This window comes from Lethenteron reissneri, chromosome 18 (assembly GCF_015708825.2).
Source record: "Lethenteron reissneri isolate LAM-NWPU_2019-01 chromosome 18, ASM1570882v1, whole genome shotgun sequence".
Lineage (NCBI taxonomy): Eukaryota > Metazoa > Chordata > Hyperoartia > Petromyzontiformes > Petromyzontidae > Lethenteron > Lethenteron reissneri.
The window spans coordinates 12,902,668-12,920,505 of NC_083796.1; the positions used below are offsets into that span (position 1 = coordinate 12,902,668).

At 42.0% G+C, this 17,838-nt stretch overlaps 1 protein-coding gene across 1 annotated transcript in view; it reads left to right on the forward strand.

The window, feature by feature from the left end:
- Positions 1-17,838, forward strand: part of LOC133343880 (transcription factor 12-like) — a 175,356-nt gene that overhangs the window by 43,657 nt on the left and 113,861 nt on the right. The window contains 1 exon segment of the mRNA XM_061553846.1: positions 242-341. Within this exon segment, the coding sequence (XP_061409830.1) occupies positions 242-341 (100 nt within the window).

The following is a 17,838-nucleotide window of genomic DNA, read 5'->3' on the forward strand; positions in this document are numbered from 1 at the left end:
AGTATGCGCTCTAAACCAAAACACATGTATTATAGATGATATCGGTCGTGAAAGTCTGTGGTAAACTATACCTGGACATTGTTTTATATTTAACAATCCATCTTGTTTTCTGTTTAGCAATATATTTTGGGATTTGGAGCGCACCCCGTAGCTAATAATGATAAAAAACAAGTTTATTTGTTGCGAGTGCGATGCTTTGATGTGTACTGATGGACGTGTGATGGGATCTTGTTGTTTACAGGGATATAACCACAGCCCCCAATACAATGACCACATGGGCGACAGAGGAATGGGCTCTCACGACGGCATGCCTTCAGCGTTTCTCAACTCCAGTTTAATGAGTGGGTATTGTCACGTGCTGCATGTACCATTACCTACATGTGATTCCTCGGCTTTGAAGCACGCACACACTTGTCACGTAGCCCAGCTTGTCTTTTGGAAAAAAAGTTAATTGTGGTCATCACGCAAAGATTGTGACATTTTTGCATTCTTTTTTTTAAAGGTAAGATGCATCATTTTTCTTGTTTATGTTGTGCTTTTTCTGAACACGTAAATATGTGGCATTACAAATGTGTGTATTGTATAAAGCAGGTTAACCTATTCACAGTTTGTTAAATATTCATATAAAGCAAACCTGCAATTTAGATTTAAAACATTCAGTTGTATGATTTTTTTTTTAGGATAATGATGGAAGGTTCAAAGATTTTTTTTTTAACTGTGCTGCTGTTCTTCATGGTCAAGGTGTCTTCTCTAAAATGACTGCATATATATCCTAAACAGAATAATACCTCAATTTTAACAAACAAAGAAGTAAGTGACCCTTAATTCTCTATGACACAAGACAATTTAACTGAATTTAACAATCACCCTGCCTTCATTTAACCATCACAATTATTTCACCGAAACAATTTGTGTAAGTGAAGAATTGGCCAGGTTCACTGGCTAAATTGGCAGCATTGTTGAGAAATAAAAAGTACTTGTTTAAAAAAAAACACATTGTAATGGCTCATGGTACTTTTAATATTATTGGCCCAAGCATATGAGCCTACTTAAACTTGGCACTTAGCCAGCCTTATTCAATCCATCTTTACTTTAATCTTTTTTTGTAATTGCCCCGGGTACTCTCCTTGCTGTACATGTAAGACACAACTCTTACCACCGTCCTTGCGGATTTGTTTGAAGCACAAGTAGCATGCTGTGTAATGAGAGGTTACTAGAGAGCGAGCCTGTGATCGCTGCACCACAGCAGTCCTACATACGGTGATTTGCACTGTGCCCTTTTCTCTGTATCCAGTCCCCCGACCATGGCCTGGTAGTAGTACTCACACTGCCCTAAAATCCTCATGACCCAAATCCAGTTGACGACCACATGTGCATTACTGGCCATGTGTATCCGGTCCTTTGGCAGGTCTTTGTCTAGGTTGGCTGCCTAAAGCAATTACCTGGTGTGATCCGGTCGATCACCAGACAGACAAGGGAGTCCTCTGTGGCACTGGCATCAGCTTGGTCATATCAACCTGAATATGTATTTGTTAGCAGGACTTGCTCCAATAGCCATAGGTTAACATGGTACTCTAGAAGACCTATATAAGCAGGTAATTTTCAGAGTATGCATAAAGTTTGGAACAATATGGTAATGGTTAGGATGAATGATTTTGGTTGAAAACTAAACACCAATAATGCCCTGCAGTTCAACTTTGTAGCATATTGGTACAATTTGGGGGGGGGGGGAAAACAAATCAAAACTACCCATTTTTTAGTCGTGCTCGCAGTTCAAAATATACAACTTACTGAACCCTGCTTGCAAATTTTGAATTGAGAATCTGGTTCCAAGAGAGTGAATGCAATCTTCTCCATTTTTATTCCATGCCTATCATTGTCCCTTCACTGCACTCAAGGGGCCAAACACGGCATCAAAATACAGCCCCTCTGCTTTTCCGCCACCCCTACGTTATGCAGAAGTGGCCGAGTCGCAATGCATTTTATATTCTTTTCTTTGCCGCACAAGGCGTCCTGTTGCTTTCCCAATATAGAACCGATGCTTGTAAAAATACACGCCTTTCCATATATATCAAAATCGTAGCCTCGGGTTCAATATACAGAAAGTAGTAACTGTGAATAAATAATGAAAGAATATATGTTGTAGCCGGCCTGAATGTTGCTCGAATTAGCTTGTTTGCGCCAGTGGATGATTTACGAGCAGATGGGTGGCCTCAAGGTGCGGTGGCCGAGTGCAATAGAACGGTTCGATCCCTGCTTTTTCAGCTCCCATCCCAACATCCCTGAACACAAATATGAATTTAAAAAATCGGCAAGGAAATTAACAAACTTCTAAATCGGGGTAACACACGACAACATCGCGTATGTGTGTATATTGAACTCCTTTCGTGCACCATACATAGCCAACCGTGCTAATGGGTGGATTATTGAAAGGTATGTAAAAAGAGCACATGAGAAGATTATTTGGTGTGTTATAGCGAGGTGAGAGAATCTGCAAGCTCGTAGCTAGAATAGGCACGGAGATGATGATCGCCTTAAAAATAGAAAGTATTGGAAATAGACGAGGAATGCAAATAATGACTTAAACATTTGTATTGTAATGGATTCATATTTCCACGCAGAATATTCACACAGGAGAAGCTATCCCAGGGGATGCGAGTTGCACTTCAACATTAGTATACAAAGGGGCCCAAGTGGGGGCTCGGGTTGGTCACGTGGTTAGCATCCAGATTCTTCCCGAGGATTCTGGCAGGTGGTCGTGGCCAAGGGCGGAGCCGGCCACGCCGCAGAGAATATAAGCTAGTTCCCCAGAGGGACCGGTGTTATTGTTCATCCTGAAGAACCTTTCATCTACGTTCTCCGATCAACGAGTCTCCAACACGTGGACCTGGACCCGAGCTGTGGTCCCGGTCCGTAGTAGCAGTTACGTTGCAACTAGTGTAGTTAGCCTGGTGGTCACCACTATAGGTTGTTATTCTGTTAAGGGAAAGTTACCCTTTCGTGTTGGAGTTAAATATATGTGTTGCCTCCAAGTATATGTCTGCGACTCTGATGAGGAAAATGTAAACAAATAGAATACACGACTACCTAAACTTAGGGAAAATAATCGGGAAAGACGTGACCAAGCAATAGGAGTATGAAAGCAGAAAAATGGGAGTTTGTTGAAAGTGTAAGAGTGCACGATAGAACCATGACCGCGGTTGTCTGGCTTGACCACTTGAATGTGAAATTATAGTTGTTGCCCTGCATCAGCCATACGAAAGAATGACAAAATCATAAAACTAAACTTTACTCTGGTCAGAGTTCAATTCATTACGGAAGCACACGAGTTTCAATTCAGAAACAGAATATTTATTCGTGCTGGAGGAATCCGATGCGCTATCAAGCTCTTCTTCACAGATCTCCAGTAGGGGTGGGAAACAACGTTCGATTCTGCACCTTGGCAGGGCCGCTCACAGGGATGACTCGGCTGCAATTGAGTAGCTGGTGTTTTATGTTGAAAGTTGCTATAATTGTGTGCCATCAGCATGCGAGTTTTAATGCAATATGACATGAATGACATTCAAAAGTTTGTGAAACGGCTATACCAAAAGAGTTGCATAAAATCTATGATATGGTCTGACATTTATGCTTGAGTGACATTTCAGTGGCAGTTGTTGCTCATTGTTTTTAATATAATCACCCAGAAATGTCTGTCCGTCCTGCGTGTGACGTCACTCCACATGAGGCCCCCCCCCCGCGTGACGTCACTCCACATGAGGCCCCCCCCCCCCTCATAATATTCATGAGTGGGTGGATTTTTACACGGACGCAGAGGAAGGTAGATCCGAATTAAATTATTACGCAAAGTCGCTTAAAATATGACTTTTCTTTACAGAAAGTGACGGTAGAAAATAAATCTACGCAGCGCAGTGCGGCAGCACAGTGCTATATCCGTGCGTGACGTCACTGCAGAAGAGGCCCCCCCTTTATTAATATTCATACCGCACAAGAAGGTCGCGCACTCCACATGCCGCACCCCTCCCCAATAACCGTTAGCGAGTGACGTCACTCCACACGGGGCAACCCTCCCCCTCAATACTCGTGAGCTGAACAATTTTTTTATTGAATATTTCAGTTTTACTGCAATATACACCCGTCCTTGGACAGGCAACAAAGCGAATTGTTTTTAATCAGCATAGGCCAAGGTTATTTTATCCTCCGCTTGTTTTATTCATAGAGGTACATGTTTAGCCAAAACAGCGTTATTTTTTATTCCACCTTAATCATTTGTCTTTTGTCACACGGCGTTAGCTAAGCACCACAAAATGGCACAAACGTTATTTTCCGATTATATAATGGCAGCGATATTTACAGGGTGTTATCACAATTATTAGACCTTTCCGTTTGTTGCCATAAATAATGTACAAATGTATAATGCTGTATTACTATTCAATTGTACTTTACAAGTCAACTTTATTAATAACACATTTTTTGTTATTTGTCTGTTTTGTGATTTGCCATGCATATAATAAGCCTGAAAAAGCCCCCTTAATATTTAATACAACTTTCCTGCCTTAGCTGAAGAGTTGATGTGCATTATTTATGGTGTCAGGTATGTTTATTTTAATCGCTTTCACTACAAGAGTTTTGCATAATTGGTTTTTAAAATGAGAGGGGAGGAAAGAGAGAATTGGGTTTCACTGCCTCTCAAATACCATTTTTCAGATTTCGAACACTGATAACTTGATAACATTTCCAAAACATTACTTAAATTATTCCTTAAACTATTCCGGTTCATCATGGTGTATTACATAAAATTACATTCTGAACGGTAATGTCACATTCAAGCAAAGCTCTCCTTAATCACACAGCTACAGCTCTGTTATTTTCGTTAAATAAATTTTACACATTAAAACATTTGTAGTAGTAAATTACCTTCAATATAACCAGTGCTCCCATTATGAATGAAAGCAACTAGCTTTTATACAATAGTTAATTCACAAAATGTAAATTGTCCTAAGTGTTTGTGAAAGTGGGGGAGGGTGGGGTAAATACCTTTGCAGAAAAACATGTTTTTGATATTCAAGTCAAATGTGAAAATTACTCATCTGCAATGAGCATTTGGGACATTTATTTCCTTCATTGTTGACTCTCAACCAGCTGTGGAAATTCAAAGTTCCCTTAGAGAGGGTCTTCCTATAGGATGACAGATGTTCACTTCTCGGAGTTGCTCGTGTTATCAACCCTAGAGGGGGGGGGGTGACAGGCGATGTAAATCCACAACCGGGATTGGACTTTGGTGACCTTTTGATTGTCAGTTAAGCAATTTAACAATAGAGTATGTATAGGTACTGGATATATGAGATACCATTATTGTTAATCTGATTTATTTTATTGAATGATGGAATTTACAATTCGAGCCAGATATTATGAGAATGGTTTCAATCACCGAAAATTCAGCTTGACGTTAAAACGAATACAATAGATGTACACACATAATTGGTGGCCTTACCTTTCCTATACGATTTCAAAATGATCACGAGCGTCGAGTTAGCATTGTAGCATTTTGCGTTGAACTCGGACGCGTATCGTAAGTAATGTCTTTGCCTGTAAGATCGGCAGTTCGGTGCCATTGCTTCAAGCAAGTCTGACCGCTGATGGGGACACTTGAACCCCTCCAGTTTGCTTATCTTGAATGAATGTTGCTGAAATTATCCATTGCCAGAAGGCTGTGCGGCTGATGGGTTGTGTGGGTAGATGAAAGAGGCATTTCGATTTAAAGCTTTCGTGACTGCAGGGATTCATATTCTTGGTCCTTTCGGTAAAGTCACGTAGAAGGGAAATAAAAAAATAATACAATTCTCACGACGTTTCGGCCGCAACGCAAGCAGCCGTCCTCAGGTGAAGAACAGAGCTGTCGGAAAGACAGCTGAGGACTGCTGCTTGCGTTGTGGTCTTAACGTCGTGAGAATTTAAAAATGTTTCATTTTTAATTATTTTATTATTTCCCTTCTACGTGACTTTACCGAAAGAACCAATAATATGAAAGAGACATTGTCTGCTTATTTTTGTCTGTGTGAAGTATTGTATTCATATTGCCATGAAGTCCCTACTTTCTTTGTTTTACTTGTTCTAAGTTTATAATTTCACAGCCAAACCATTTTTCCGGTCTCGAATGAAGCGCAAATCTCATCGTACCCTTAACCTTTCTCCCCTTCTAAAAACGTCATTTGTTTATTTAAAAAAAATCCCTCCCCCTCGTGTGAATCGTATTAGCTCGTGGGTTAATGTTTTCTGAATGTGGCCAAAGTGGAGACACGACTACTGTGCAGGTTTCAACCAACGGCTGTTTTTTTTAAACATTTTTGCTCCGAAGCGCGTCTGACCCCGAGGCTGCCAAGCCCCTTTCATTCAAATCCATGCTGATCCCGCAGGGCGAGTAGAGGCAAGTCCATCACTGGGTCCCCCCCTGTGCCTCGGTGTGTGTGTGTGTGCCCGTCACTTCCCCCTCCGACCTCTGTTCTATCCTCACCCCTTCTTGCGAGCTGACTCGCGCACACCTGCCGTGCAGCTTGCCGGCCATGTGTGCGAGGGTTGGCTGCGGTGCAGCTGGAGAAAGTTGGTGTAGCGGACCGACCACTCGGGCTTTTCCTTTTGGCCCCCCAAAACCCACGTGCGTGTAACTGTGCACATGTGTGTAGCTGGACTCTTGGGTTAGCTAAAGTATTTCCAGAACTAGGTTTATCCAATTAATGCCAGTAATCCGTTTGAAAGTGCCATAAAACTGGTACAATAATAGTAATGGTGTAAATTTCTACATGCGCAGCAGCAACTACTACGTCAATTATGGCAGTGTTATACTAATGGAGTGCCCAAATAATGCATATTAAAAGCAATGGTTGTTTTAAACGGTAAAGCAGTAGTGTAGTTTCAATTTCCTCTTGGCATCACGGTTGTTTTCACAGGATAGTTTCGGGGTGGGTATGGTGGGCGGGGGTGGGGTAGTTTGTTTGAATAGCTTTGTTTTGTCTTGTTTGCAACGGTTATCTTTGCAGAGATGTCTGTCAAGTGTGTGGTGTGCATCAGTGGGAGCAGCAAGGGGGTTGCTTGCCATTTTTTAAATTATATTCTCCCAGCTGTTTTGCTAGAGAACAAAGGAACGTGTAAACCAGATGTTTTCACAAGCCAGGCGTTAGGTCCACAACGTAATATCTCAGTTTCAGGTGAAGAAAATGCATCTGAAAATTCACCCCAATGCAAAATCCGAGGATGTAATGTTTAGGTCAGCAGGGTGGTCCACGTGGGAGTTGCAGACTTTTTTTTGTTTGTAGTCATAATAGCTTGGAAAGCGCAGTGATGAATTTCTCAGGTTGCCGTGTACATGGTAGTGTGTGTAGTGATGCTCGGTAGCGTATGGACATAACATGTCATTGAGATATGAACTAGGAATACACAAACTGGCTTTTCTGTAAACCAAGTGTTAGCTTTGTGTGAAAAAGGAGTTACTGTTAAGCAGGTGTGTGAGGGAGTTTTGGGAAGAAGGCCAGCAGATGGTTTGAAATGTTTGTACTAAGACTGTAAAAATAATTGGGCTAGAAAAAATCCCTTATCCTTGAAAAGAATGCCAATTGCATATTATTTGCCACAGCTAAATTGGATAAAGTAGGCAGAAACAGCAGGTGATGATTGAACTGCAAAAAAAAAACGTCCACTGTAGTACACCCTCGTTAACTTTTATTTAGTTAAGAGTGTTTCTGCAAGCATATCTTAGAATTGCCGTGCCTACGGTTGTCTGAAATATTCCGGAAAATGTGCTGCGTTACCAGGAAAATCAGGATTTGAGAAAGCGTGGACGGAAATCCGTCACGGTCGATGCAAACCAACTATTGCGAATCTGCATCGAGCCTCCTGCAGATTTCCGCTGAGAAATATCCCGAGGACTTGCACCTGACACCCGCAGCTGGGGAACAATCTGATTAAAATAACAACAACCTAAAAAAATGTAAAAGAAAAAAAGTTGTGTTTGGTTAAAGCTGGATCTGGGTAGTGGCTGCCAGGGGCGTGTGTTTGCCAGCTGAGGCCTGTTCGGTACCCTGAGCGCTGCTGCGAACAAGGCAGCAGCGTTGTCTGTCCACGAGCTTGTGTTAAGGCCTAGCGGGTGTTGCAAAGGGGGGGGGGGGGAAAGTGAGCAGTGAATGAGAGTGCAGCATGGTGCTGCTGGGGTTAGCAGAATCTGACAGTTTAAATGAATTTCTTTATAATAATTTAATATTCGGGGCAGGTTTTCTCAAAAAGTAATTTGGATAGCGTCTGTTTGGGGAACCTGGCAGAATTAATCCTCTTCCTCCTATAGGACTGCTTTCACCTCCAAGGTGAGGGTCAGCAAATCAAAACGATCGGAAAAAGCTGCCTGCTCTCTAACAACCGGAGGCTTCAGGCGACCAAATTTTGATGGTTATCTGAACAATGATGCGCTGGATGAAACTTGGGGTTAACAATACTCGTTTCCAGGATTTTGCCTGCACTGATTTTAATATATAGCCAATGTCATTTTCTGCCAATGTACAATGCACACTTGTAGCATGTAGTATTTCACTTGGTATTGTCACTCGTTGGAATGTTGTTTACAACTTCGAAACCTGCATCCTATTTTCATGTTTTCTTAATTGTTGGGGTCAAATTAGTAGTTATTAAAAGTGGTAGCCACGAATAATGTTCCTCGGGGTGGTAGCATTATGACAAAATGCTTAAGTTCAGGAAGCAAATGATCACCATTGGGTAAGTTACAAATTAGAATCAGCTTATTGCAGTACTGGTTTCACTGTAATATACTCTTCCGTAGTAGATGGGAAAAAGGTCTTGTAGGAACAGTCACATACGTTCAAAGCAAAGATCAATTGCATTCATACTGTGTTGAGCCGTAGATATTATGTACTTGTGATGTTACAAGGTTTCGGTTTTTCTGGCTGTCATTTAAAGCTATGTCTCATAGGCAGCATAATAGCTACGGCTTCCTAGGCAAAGATCACTGCCGACACACTCAAAACATTTGAACACGAATGTACGCAGAGTCAGTCCATGGAGATATTCGGTCTCATTTTCAGTGCAGTCCAGCCTCCGTACTGGATTGTCTGTTTGTAGCATCTTTAATTAATGTAAAAGTTTTAAATTGGCTATCCCTGACACTGGCACACATTGGCATGCTTTTACAATTAATCCAACGGGGTGGTATAAGACATAATCTTGAAATTTGACACTTTTATATGTGGTGTTGCATGTTATACACGTAATATGCAATGTAAATTCATAAATGTGTCGTTAAACTGCCACCACCTGACACAGCCAATTTTTTAGGTTTGTCACGTAAACAGAACGTGGCCAATTCGTTACTAGTACAGCACACCGGTGGGTTGGAGAGCAAATCCACAACATTTACAATCTGAGTACGACGTTTCGCCAGTAAGTACAACTAGCTTCATCAGGCGACAGCCAGATCTAACCCAAAAAAACATGTATTATGGATGATATTGGTCGCGAAAGCCTACGTATTAAAATGTTACACATTGTTTAATGCACTTGGGCGAAAAATAATATTATACTTGTATACATTCACGCCAACTGCGTTGATCTTTAAACCTGATTGGAAGTTGTCATCCGTGCCAAGGAAAGTACGATGGTGCCAGTTTTCTTCATGGTCAGACCTGCGGGGTTGGGGGGGGGCTCGAGGGGGGGGGGGGGTGTTCTGCGCCACACTCGTCCTTCTGTCCGTTACTTTCCGTTTCTCGTCGGGCGCTCGCTCGCTTTCCGGGGCGAAAGCTTAGTCCCGAGAGCGAGTGGCGACGGTCAGAACGACCACACAAAGCATTTCGGGTCAAAGAGGCTAACGTGGGGGCGGGGGAGGCACTCCCTCGCCTCTCCCAAGCAATAGTGGGAGGGCAGGCGCACGGTGAAGCTGCTGCTGCGGTGCTCTCGTGGGTTGCTGGTGCTGCTCTCAGAAGGCGGAGCCAAATCTGTGCTTGGCACAAATTTTTTTTCCCAGTGTCACATTAGCTTATGAAAGTCGCTTAATTGTGGTTGATGTTCAGTGTAGACATCTACGTCTGTGCGCATTGCTCAATACATTTTTTTCACGCTATTATATTATGGACATGTACTCCCTATATTGAACTACAAACAAAGATCCACCGTATAGCCTTAACAGACTGTTCGGGCAAGTGCTGTTTGCGAGCATCTATGAAGGCCGACACGGCACACGAAGGGGTGAGTGACCAGCACCACGCCTGGCCGCCTTTGTCCCCTAACTGGTGGTATTTACACAACGCACCAGGTACTCATTTGAGGCCAAGTCGATCGAGGGGAAGCCCAGTACTAGGTTCAGATAATTAATAAGTCACTGGTGTTGGCCGGGAGTGGGAATCGAACCCGGCTCGCCAGGTTCGTAGCGCCCTGCTCGATATGTTTTGGCGCAAACACTTGATTCTTAATTGAAGTTTGTAAATTATAGCTTGAGTCGATGCATCCCATTGATCCTCTGTGAGCAATAAAATGAGATCCACTTCTGGTGAGAAGTAGACGGTGGTGGGGTCGTCTTATGTGACGTGGCCTCCACCATGGAAATGTGAAATTTCTACCTCTGGCTTGCGGCCAGCAACCCGGACGCCGTGAGCCGCAGCCCTCACTTGTGCAGATACACTTTGGCCAATGGGGGTTTGACGAATGTGTAAATCTAAAGCTTCAAGAGTTACTCTAATAGGTTGAGACAGCTGTAGTTTAGTTTTTACCTTAATTTTTGTCTTGCGTCGTGGCGCCAGAAGAACGTGCAGCCGAAGTTCATGAATTTGATAAGCGCGTGGCAATTAGTAGTTACCTTGTACTCTGGTTTTCTTTCATGTGGTTGGTGGACACGCTTATTTTATTCCCAACGAGGGTAGTTACCTCAGACAGAAGTGGAACTTGTTTGTTGGCTTGTCTATATATGAACTTTATTTTTTATAAAGGCTTTAAATTACAAGTTTAGTTTGCCTGCTCCGCACAGGTATTTTTGCATGTTGTCTCCGTCACAAAATCAGCATCATAAATACCTCGTGGTGTGTGTCTGTGTGTAATACAGGGATGGCTGTCACTAAGGGGATTGTTTAAAGGGATGCGATTTACAATTGCTGCACGCTTGTGCGTCGCTCTCGTCACGTGAACACATGCATTAGTCTTCCACCCCTCTTACTGGCTGCATTGTACACGTCCCAGCGTATAAGCACTTTGGCAATTGGCACACGGCACACATGTGGTGTGTGTACAGAAGCATACAAATGATGCTTACATGCCATTTAGGCGCTCTGTTTTATATGTAAAGACGCCCACGACCGTAACATTTTCTCCTTTGGAAATGCGAAACGCACGCAACGATCTCATTTGGTTGTACTTTGTGTGACATGTTGGCCTGAAATTTTGTGTGTATACACCTAAATGCGTGGGTATATTCTTTATGCCTTAAAATACTTACCTTGAAGGTGTGGAGGAAAAATTGTTGCAATGTGACCAACCCAAAAAGAGTGCAGTTAAAGAGTTAGATTGAAAGAAAATGTATAGATGTGAAACCAAAATTGCTATCACCAAGTATGTCACAACCGTAAAAAAATGATAACCTATTTAGATAAAATGTGTGAATAGTGTGTAAAGGTGCGAAAGGATATTGCTACATTTCACCATATTGTTTAGTAGTTCAACGGGCTCTGGGGTATTGCAACAATATTTGCTAATGATGCACACCTGCAATGGGCAAGGCTTCAATCGTGGGATAATTACTTCCTAATCAGCACTGGTTGGTTGTTTTTGGATGTCCCACCATCAGCCAACCTTCCAAAGGCTTCCCCAATGCTAGCCGATATGTGCAAGTAAACATGCCTTGCTGACGGACCTTGAGAATTTTGTGTGGGTCAGAATGTTAAAAACAAAAAGCAACCTCGAAGCAGATAAGTTAACCGACTTGGCCAGATATGGCCAATGTGAGCCACACAATTCATTTGAAAAGGGAAAAAAATTCAGCACCCTTAATCCCTTGGGCAATTTCGGATCCATCAAGCACAGCCGCTGAATCTAAAACTCTGCGTTCAATAATAAAACAAATGACGGAACGAATAATGCATTATTTAGGGACTCCTTTTGTCTGATGTAAATGGAGTCTCATGGTTCTATTAACCCGTGAAATGACTGTTATGACTTTTCAGCAGACCTCTTCGCTGAGCAATGCCTTGTGCATCTGTTCCTGTGAAAGCCAATAACCGCGCTCGCATGATTCTTTACATCTCAAAGCCCTGCGGGGCTCGCTCCTGCTTCCTGCCTATTATAGCTTGCATATGTTATCTTCATGTTGCGTGGCTGGGCCTCCCAATTGGGCCTGTTAATGAGAATGACGTGCCCAGGCGCTGGAGCGTATTAGTGTTTTGCGTGTCTCACGTTGTAATGTGCATAATTTAATGGTGAATTAGCAGCTGTATTCCATAAAAAGGCCACCATACCGTTAAATGTTTTGAATGTGTCGGCTACGTAAAAATGTTGTGGCCCTTTTTTTTTTCTTTCACACCGTTAGAAATTGTATTATATTTTTGTGTTAAATTTCTGGAAAGTGACTTAACATAGCTGAAATGAACAGGTATGAATTTTGTGATTTGAACTCCTGCAGCACATGAGGATTGGGATTTTTTTTTACGTGTAACACTAACACTTGGTTTATATATACACACTGAAATGGAAAGCCGCAATTATATTGAGCAGAATGTTTACATTTTACCTTGGATCACATATATTGTACACTTTGGCTGGGAATTGCACTTGTGGAATGCATTGACTTTTTGTTCTGCATGGCTATGCTTAACAAGATTATGTGCATATATCCTTTTTGGGAAATGGTACTTTCATCAAGACATCCTTGTTACCTGTCGAGAGATTGATCTGAACGCAAGCGGGGCGATTCATTGCGCTCGCTACAGGCCCTGGCGCAAATTGAAGGCAACATAGTACCAGACCTTACGGAATTGAGACTCTTACATTATTTGTATTGTAAAGTAGCGTGCTATAAGTGGCACATCTTTTTTAAAACAAATGCCTGCTGTAGGGAAAGAAAAAACCCAAGAGAATTCCAAAAATAGAATAAAAAGTTTAATTCCTATACAAAGCTCCTAATGATGTGAGTTTTGTGTGCGCTTCGTGTGCCATCTGTCTGCACTCATCACAGCAGTGCCTACAAGGCGTTTTCGTTGAAAAACTATGGTGAGCTTTATGGCCATGTGTTGGAAGAGGGGCCGGTGACTTTCTTCAGGTCCAGACTCCGATGAGTGGTAGTGGGTTTGCATGTCCGTCGAGTTACGTTTGCTCGTGGGTCTACAAGGGGAGCCTCGTGGTTTGTTGGTTTAAATGAAACTTTATCTGCATTTTTCAATAATAAATTGAGCAAACATTTGTTATTTCCCGATTTAGGCAAAATAAAGATTAGGCTTAGGGGACAATTTTAATTATAAAACCAAGGCAGCCTTTGTCGCTTCTCAGTTATTAATATGATACAAACCATGAGTTTGACCAACGTTGGAATAATATGGTTATATTGAGGGTGGATATCCTCAACTTTGCTTGATATTATCAACCCAAAGCAGTTCAGTCGATTGACACTCCTATACGTAATACAGTAATTCACTCCAGTCACACTTCGCCTCATTACAGTATTAAAGCTGTTAAGTCCATTGTTCCATTGAACGTAATGCCTCTGCCAATGTCAAGGACTTGTCCTATCAGATTTATAATATCCTCTCATCCGTACCGTGTTTGGCTACCTTATTGTAAGACCCCACGTGTCATTCTCGTTTCCTCACACTGCTCAAACCTTTGGAACTCCTTCCATTCGTCTGACGGAGGTGATGGAAGCATTGCCTTGTAACCGAGCATGTATGCTTAGTACATTATAAAACAAACCCGTAATATTAGTGTTAATATGCTATTGAATACTGTGTAACTAACACAAATAGAGTGTTTAGAATGTCTGCCACTGAGAGAACAAGTATTATTGGTTTGCTGGTTTGAATGTTGCTTTTCCTTGAGAATCTAGTGGTCATTACCAAAGCACACAGTTTTAGAGTAGATATTAACTTACTCTTACATCACGAGTAAAAGTGGAAGTTAGTTTGCCTTTGTCATGACCCAGATTTTATTTCACTGGCCGGATTTAGCAAAATATGAATAGTGGGTTTGAGTGGCTTTCATTAAAGGCTGTTATAGACAATTACAGACAAAATAACAACACGTGTAATAAAATATAACAAAATACCAAGTCATTTAGGCTAAAAATAAATCGGCACAATAAATGGTTGCACGTGATCATGGTTGTGAGTCAACCAGTGTGGCTTTTATGCAGTTAGTGCTACATGTATTGATTAATACATTATTTTGAAATATTTTCCTTTTCACGTGCATGCACGCTACTACTAGGATGGAGTCCCAAGCAGGGTCAATGGTGGGTTTTTCTAAAACCTTAGTGGCAGCAAATGTGTTTTTTTTTATTTGCACACGTTTATGTTGTAAAAAAAACAGAAAGTACACTGAAAATCCCATACCGTTAATTGCATGTGCAGCAAATTGTCCGCCATATACATTGGAAGTCAATTTGTTTGTATACAAATATTCCGTCTTGTCACTTGTGAGTACTATTTTAGCTCCCTAAGTGGGATAAAATAACATCTTACACTTTTAAGAACAAGAAATCAGCATGCTACTCTGCTTTGATTCTGTCAATTTAAATCTGCAAATACGATGGATAATGCTGTGAAAAGTACTCTTTGGTTAATATCTCTGCACCAAATATACAAGCATGAAAAATTTTTAAACTATTTTTTTTATAATGGGATTTCCTGAAATTCTACGTGTGCATGCTTCAGTTTTGCATCCATTTGTGGCAGTTGACAAGCTTAATTTGGTCAAATATTGAGACAGGTCACACACGAGCTGAAATGTAACATCTCATTCCCAGTATGCTCCTGGATTTGAAGTCAATAATGTTCACAAGACATGGACACATTTCATCAGCTTTGAACACGGGTGCTTAATATAGTATCGACTGCCAAATGTATTGAGTTTTAGTGTGTGTGTGTGCACGCACATAGGGGGAGGAGCATTGAGAAAGTGGTTTGCACACTGACGCTATTCCAGCAACCTGCGTTTGCTTCCATCCCATGAATAAAGTCTGAAAGGCAGCGAAGCATGGTACTGACCACACCTCTACCCCTTCCTGTACCATGCTGCTGGCCTTAATAGGTGTTCACTAATGACACGTGGGTGTGCGTATGCATGTACACACATCTGTGTTGAATGCTTTAAAGACCCCCTTGCTCACTTCCTTTGGACACTGGTTGTAACAAACTTTCTCCTGTGGCTTTCGGTCATCCACCTTGACCCTGATAGCTGATGTGACATAGCCATCTTGGGGTGCACCTATCTTATATCATGCATTAAACTCTTGCGATACCTAAGTCGCCATGATGCTGCTCAGTTTTTAATGGCGTGTACAAATAAAAGGTAAGCTAGGCTAAAAGAGGCTTGTGAAGGAAGCGAGAGATCTCAACTGCCTATTCTCAGATTTCCAATTCGTTGTTGGAAGAGTCAACATGAGACCAATGTGATTCACGTCGGGAGAGATTTTCTGCCTCTGCAGGACCTATTTGTGCCAAATAGAAATTGCTCAGGAGATCACCTTGGAATTTATCCAAGCTCTCCCAAAGGTTCTTTGCAAACCTTGTTTATTATTGTTGTTTGTTATTGGCTGTATGTTGCTCAGTCAGGCTTTGTTGTTTAAAATGTTCCCACTTAATACTTAACAGCACATTTCATTAATCATGTAATTTAACACAAAGATGACATTTTCGTTTGATGAAGAGTTTCATGGTCTTTAAATGCAAATTTGATCAACCCTTTGCATCCGACCTTTTTGCAGCATGTTAAATTGTCTTTGGGATGTCAACAAAGCAAGACCACATGGTTCCGTGACATTGGTACAACCTCATTTTTATATTTTAAGTGAGCCGATAGGCTACTTATTGTGCTGCCCGGGATATATTTTTGTTCGTCCTTCTTTGGACACGTAATGCATTTTCACAAACATAAAGCCGCAAACCAATCTCGAGGAAGCTTTGTATTTCGCTTAGCAATACCAGTATCCAGATCTGTATAGTTTTGAGAAAAGATTGGGAAATTTTCAAAAAGTGTTTGCTGCACAGGGGAGATCCCACTGCAATAAATAGAGACATGTGCAGTAAGTGTAACAGAGTTCAAGGGCAACTAGCATACCGACTATGTTTTAGCACACATTCGTGAGCACGCAAGCGTCTGTGTGGAAGTGTTTTATAATGGGTATAGGAAGAGCGGTGGCATAGTGGTCAGCACCTTGCGCTACGAATCCAGCGACCCAAATTCGATTCCTTTTCACGGCCTACACCAGTGACAATTATCTTTACTAGCGCTTGTTCTCCCGAGGTCAACTCAGCCTGAAATGAGTACCTGGTACGATGTGTAAGCATTGCCCCTTGGGAGACATAGGGTATGGTGTTGGCCACGCATCCCCTTGTGTGCCATGCCGGCCTTCGTTAACAGCACTTACCCCAACAGTCTGTTAAAGGCTATACAGGGGGGCTTTGTGTTTGTTATAATATGTGTATTTGTTTGACTGTGCTCTTGCGTGTTTCCACCACGCACATACACATTTCACCGTGCAGTTTAAACTCCGCAAAAAATGTAAGCCTTCGTAATGGACTGCTTTGTCAGCCTATTATGAGGTGTGTTCTGCCGAGAAACACTGTGATGCCTTTATAGTTACAATGCATTGTGGCAAAATCTCAAAATAGCAGAAGTAGCCCCCCCCCCCCCCGCTTTCTATTGCATCCCCAGTTTCCCGCTGTTTTGACTAATGTCACTTACATGAGATGTAATTGCAGCGGACTAGTGGGTAAACAGCTGCTCTTGCCGAGGCCAGTGGAGAGGCTGTTTGTGGCGTAACAGTTTGGTGAGCGCTTGCCACACACGGTGAGAGAGGAACGGGCTGGAGAGTTTGGGTTGGTTTCTTTTTTTTTACTTACACGAGTGTGAGCCTCGCCTGCCAGCCCGTGTACGCATTTTCACATGTGACGTTTGCTATTGTCACCGTTTACGTTGTGCACACACACACAGGCACACCTTGCGAAAAGTATTTTGATGAAATGCTTAACATTGCAAGTAAATGCCGTTGCAATAAAAGGTTGAATACATCCATTTAAAATGAAAATTAAATTTATGCATATTAATGAAACGTATTTGTTTTCATGTTTCATTTAGTTACTCATTCTCTATGTTTCATTGTATTTATTCTTGCGGTAATGTTTTTTTTTTATGCTGCGGAGACCTTGCAGGGAATTCTTGCCGCTTCTTAAAAGAGGCACGATTAGAACAAACATTTCAGACCAAATTGGATAAAAGCTGACATTAAACCCCCCCAAAACAAGCGCCTCCCAACCCCTCCTTAACCCCCTCTCCCCCTGGTGTGTGGTGCTCTACGCTGTCGTGGACATTTCCTATGGGCCATGCCTGCAGGTTCAAGATTATTCATGGCTCACAAAAGATGATGAAAGCTTTATGTCATCGCATTTGAGGCTAAATTAGGAGCTGTCTTAATACCTGATTGTGATGGGGTTTTTTGAGTGGCTCTTCCTGCCTGGAAAAAAAAACGCTGCTTTTTAGCTCAGAGGGTTATGTACCGCCCACAGTTGGGGCGTGGAAACGCTCATGTACGTCGCATGGCCCGTGCCGTACATGCCAGGCGATGTTCTCTGCTTAAATCGAACGCTG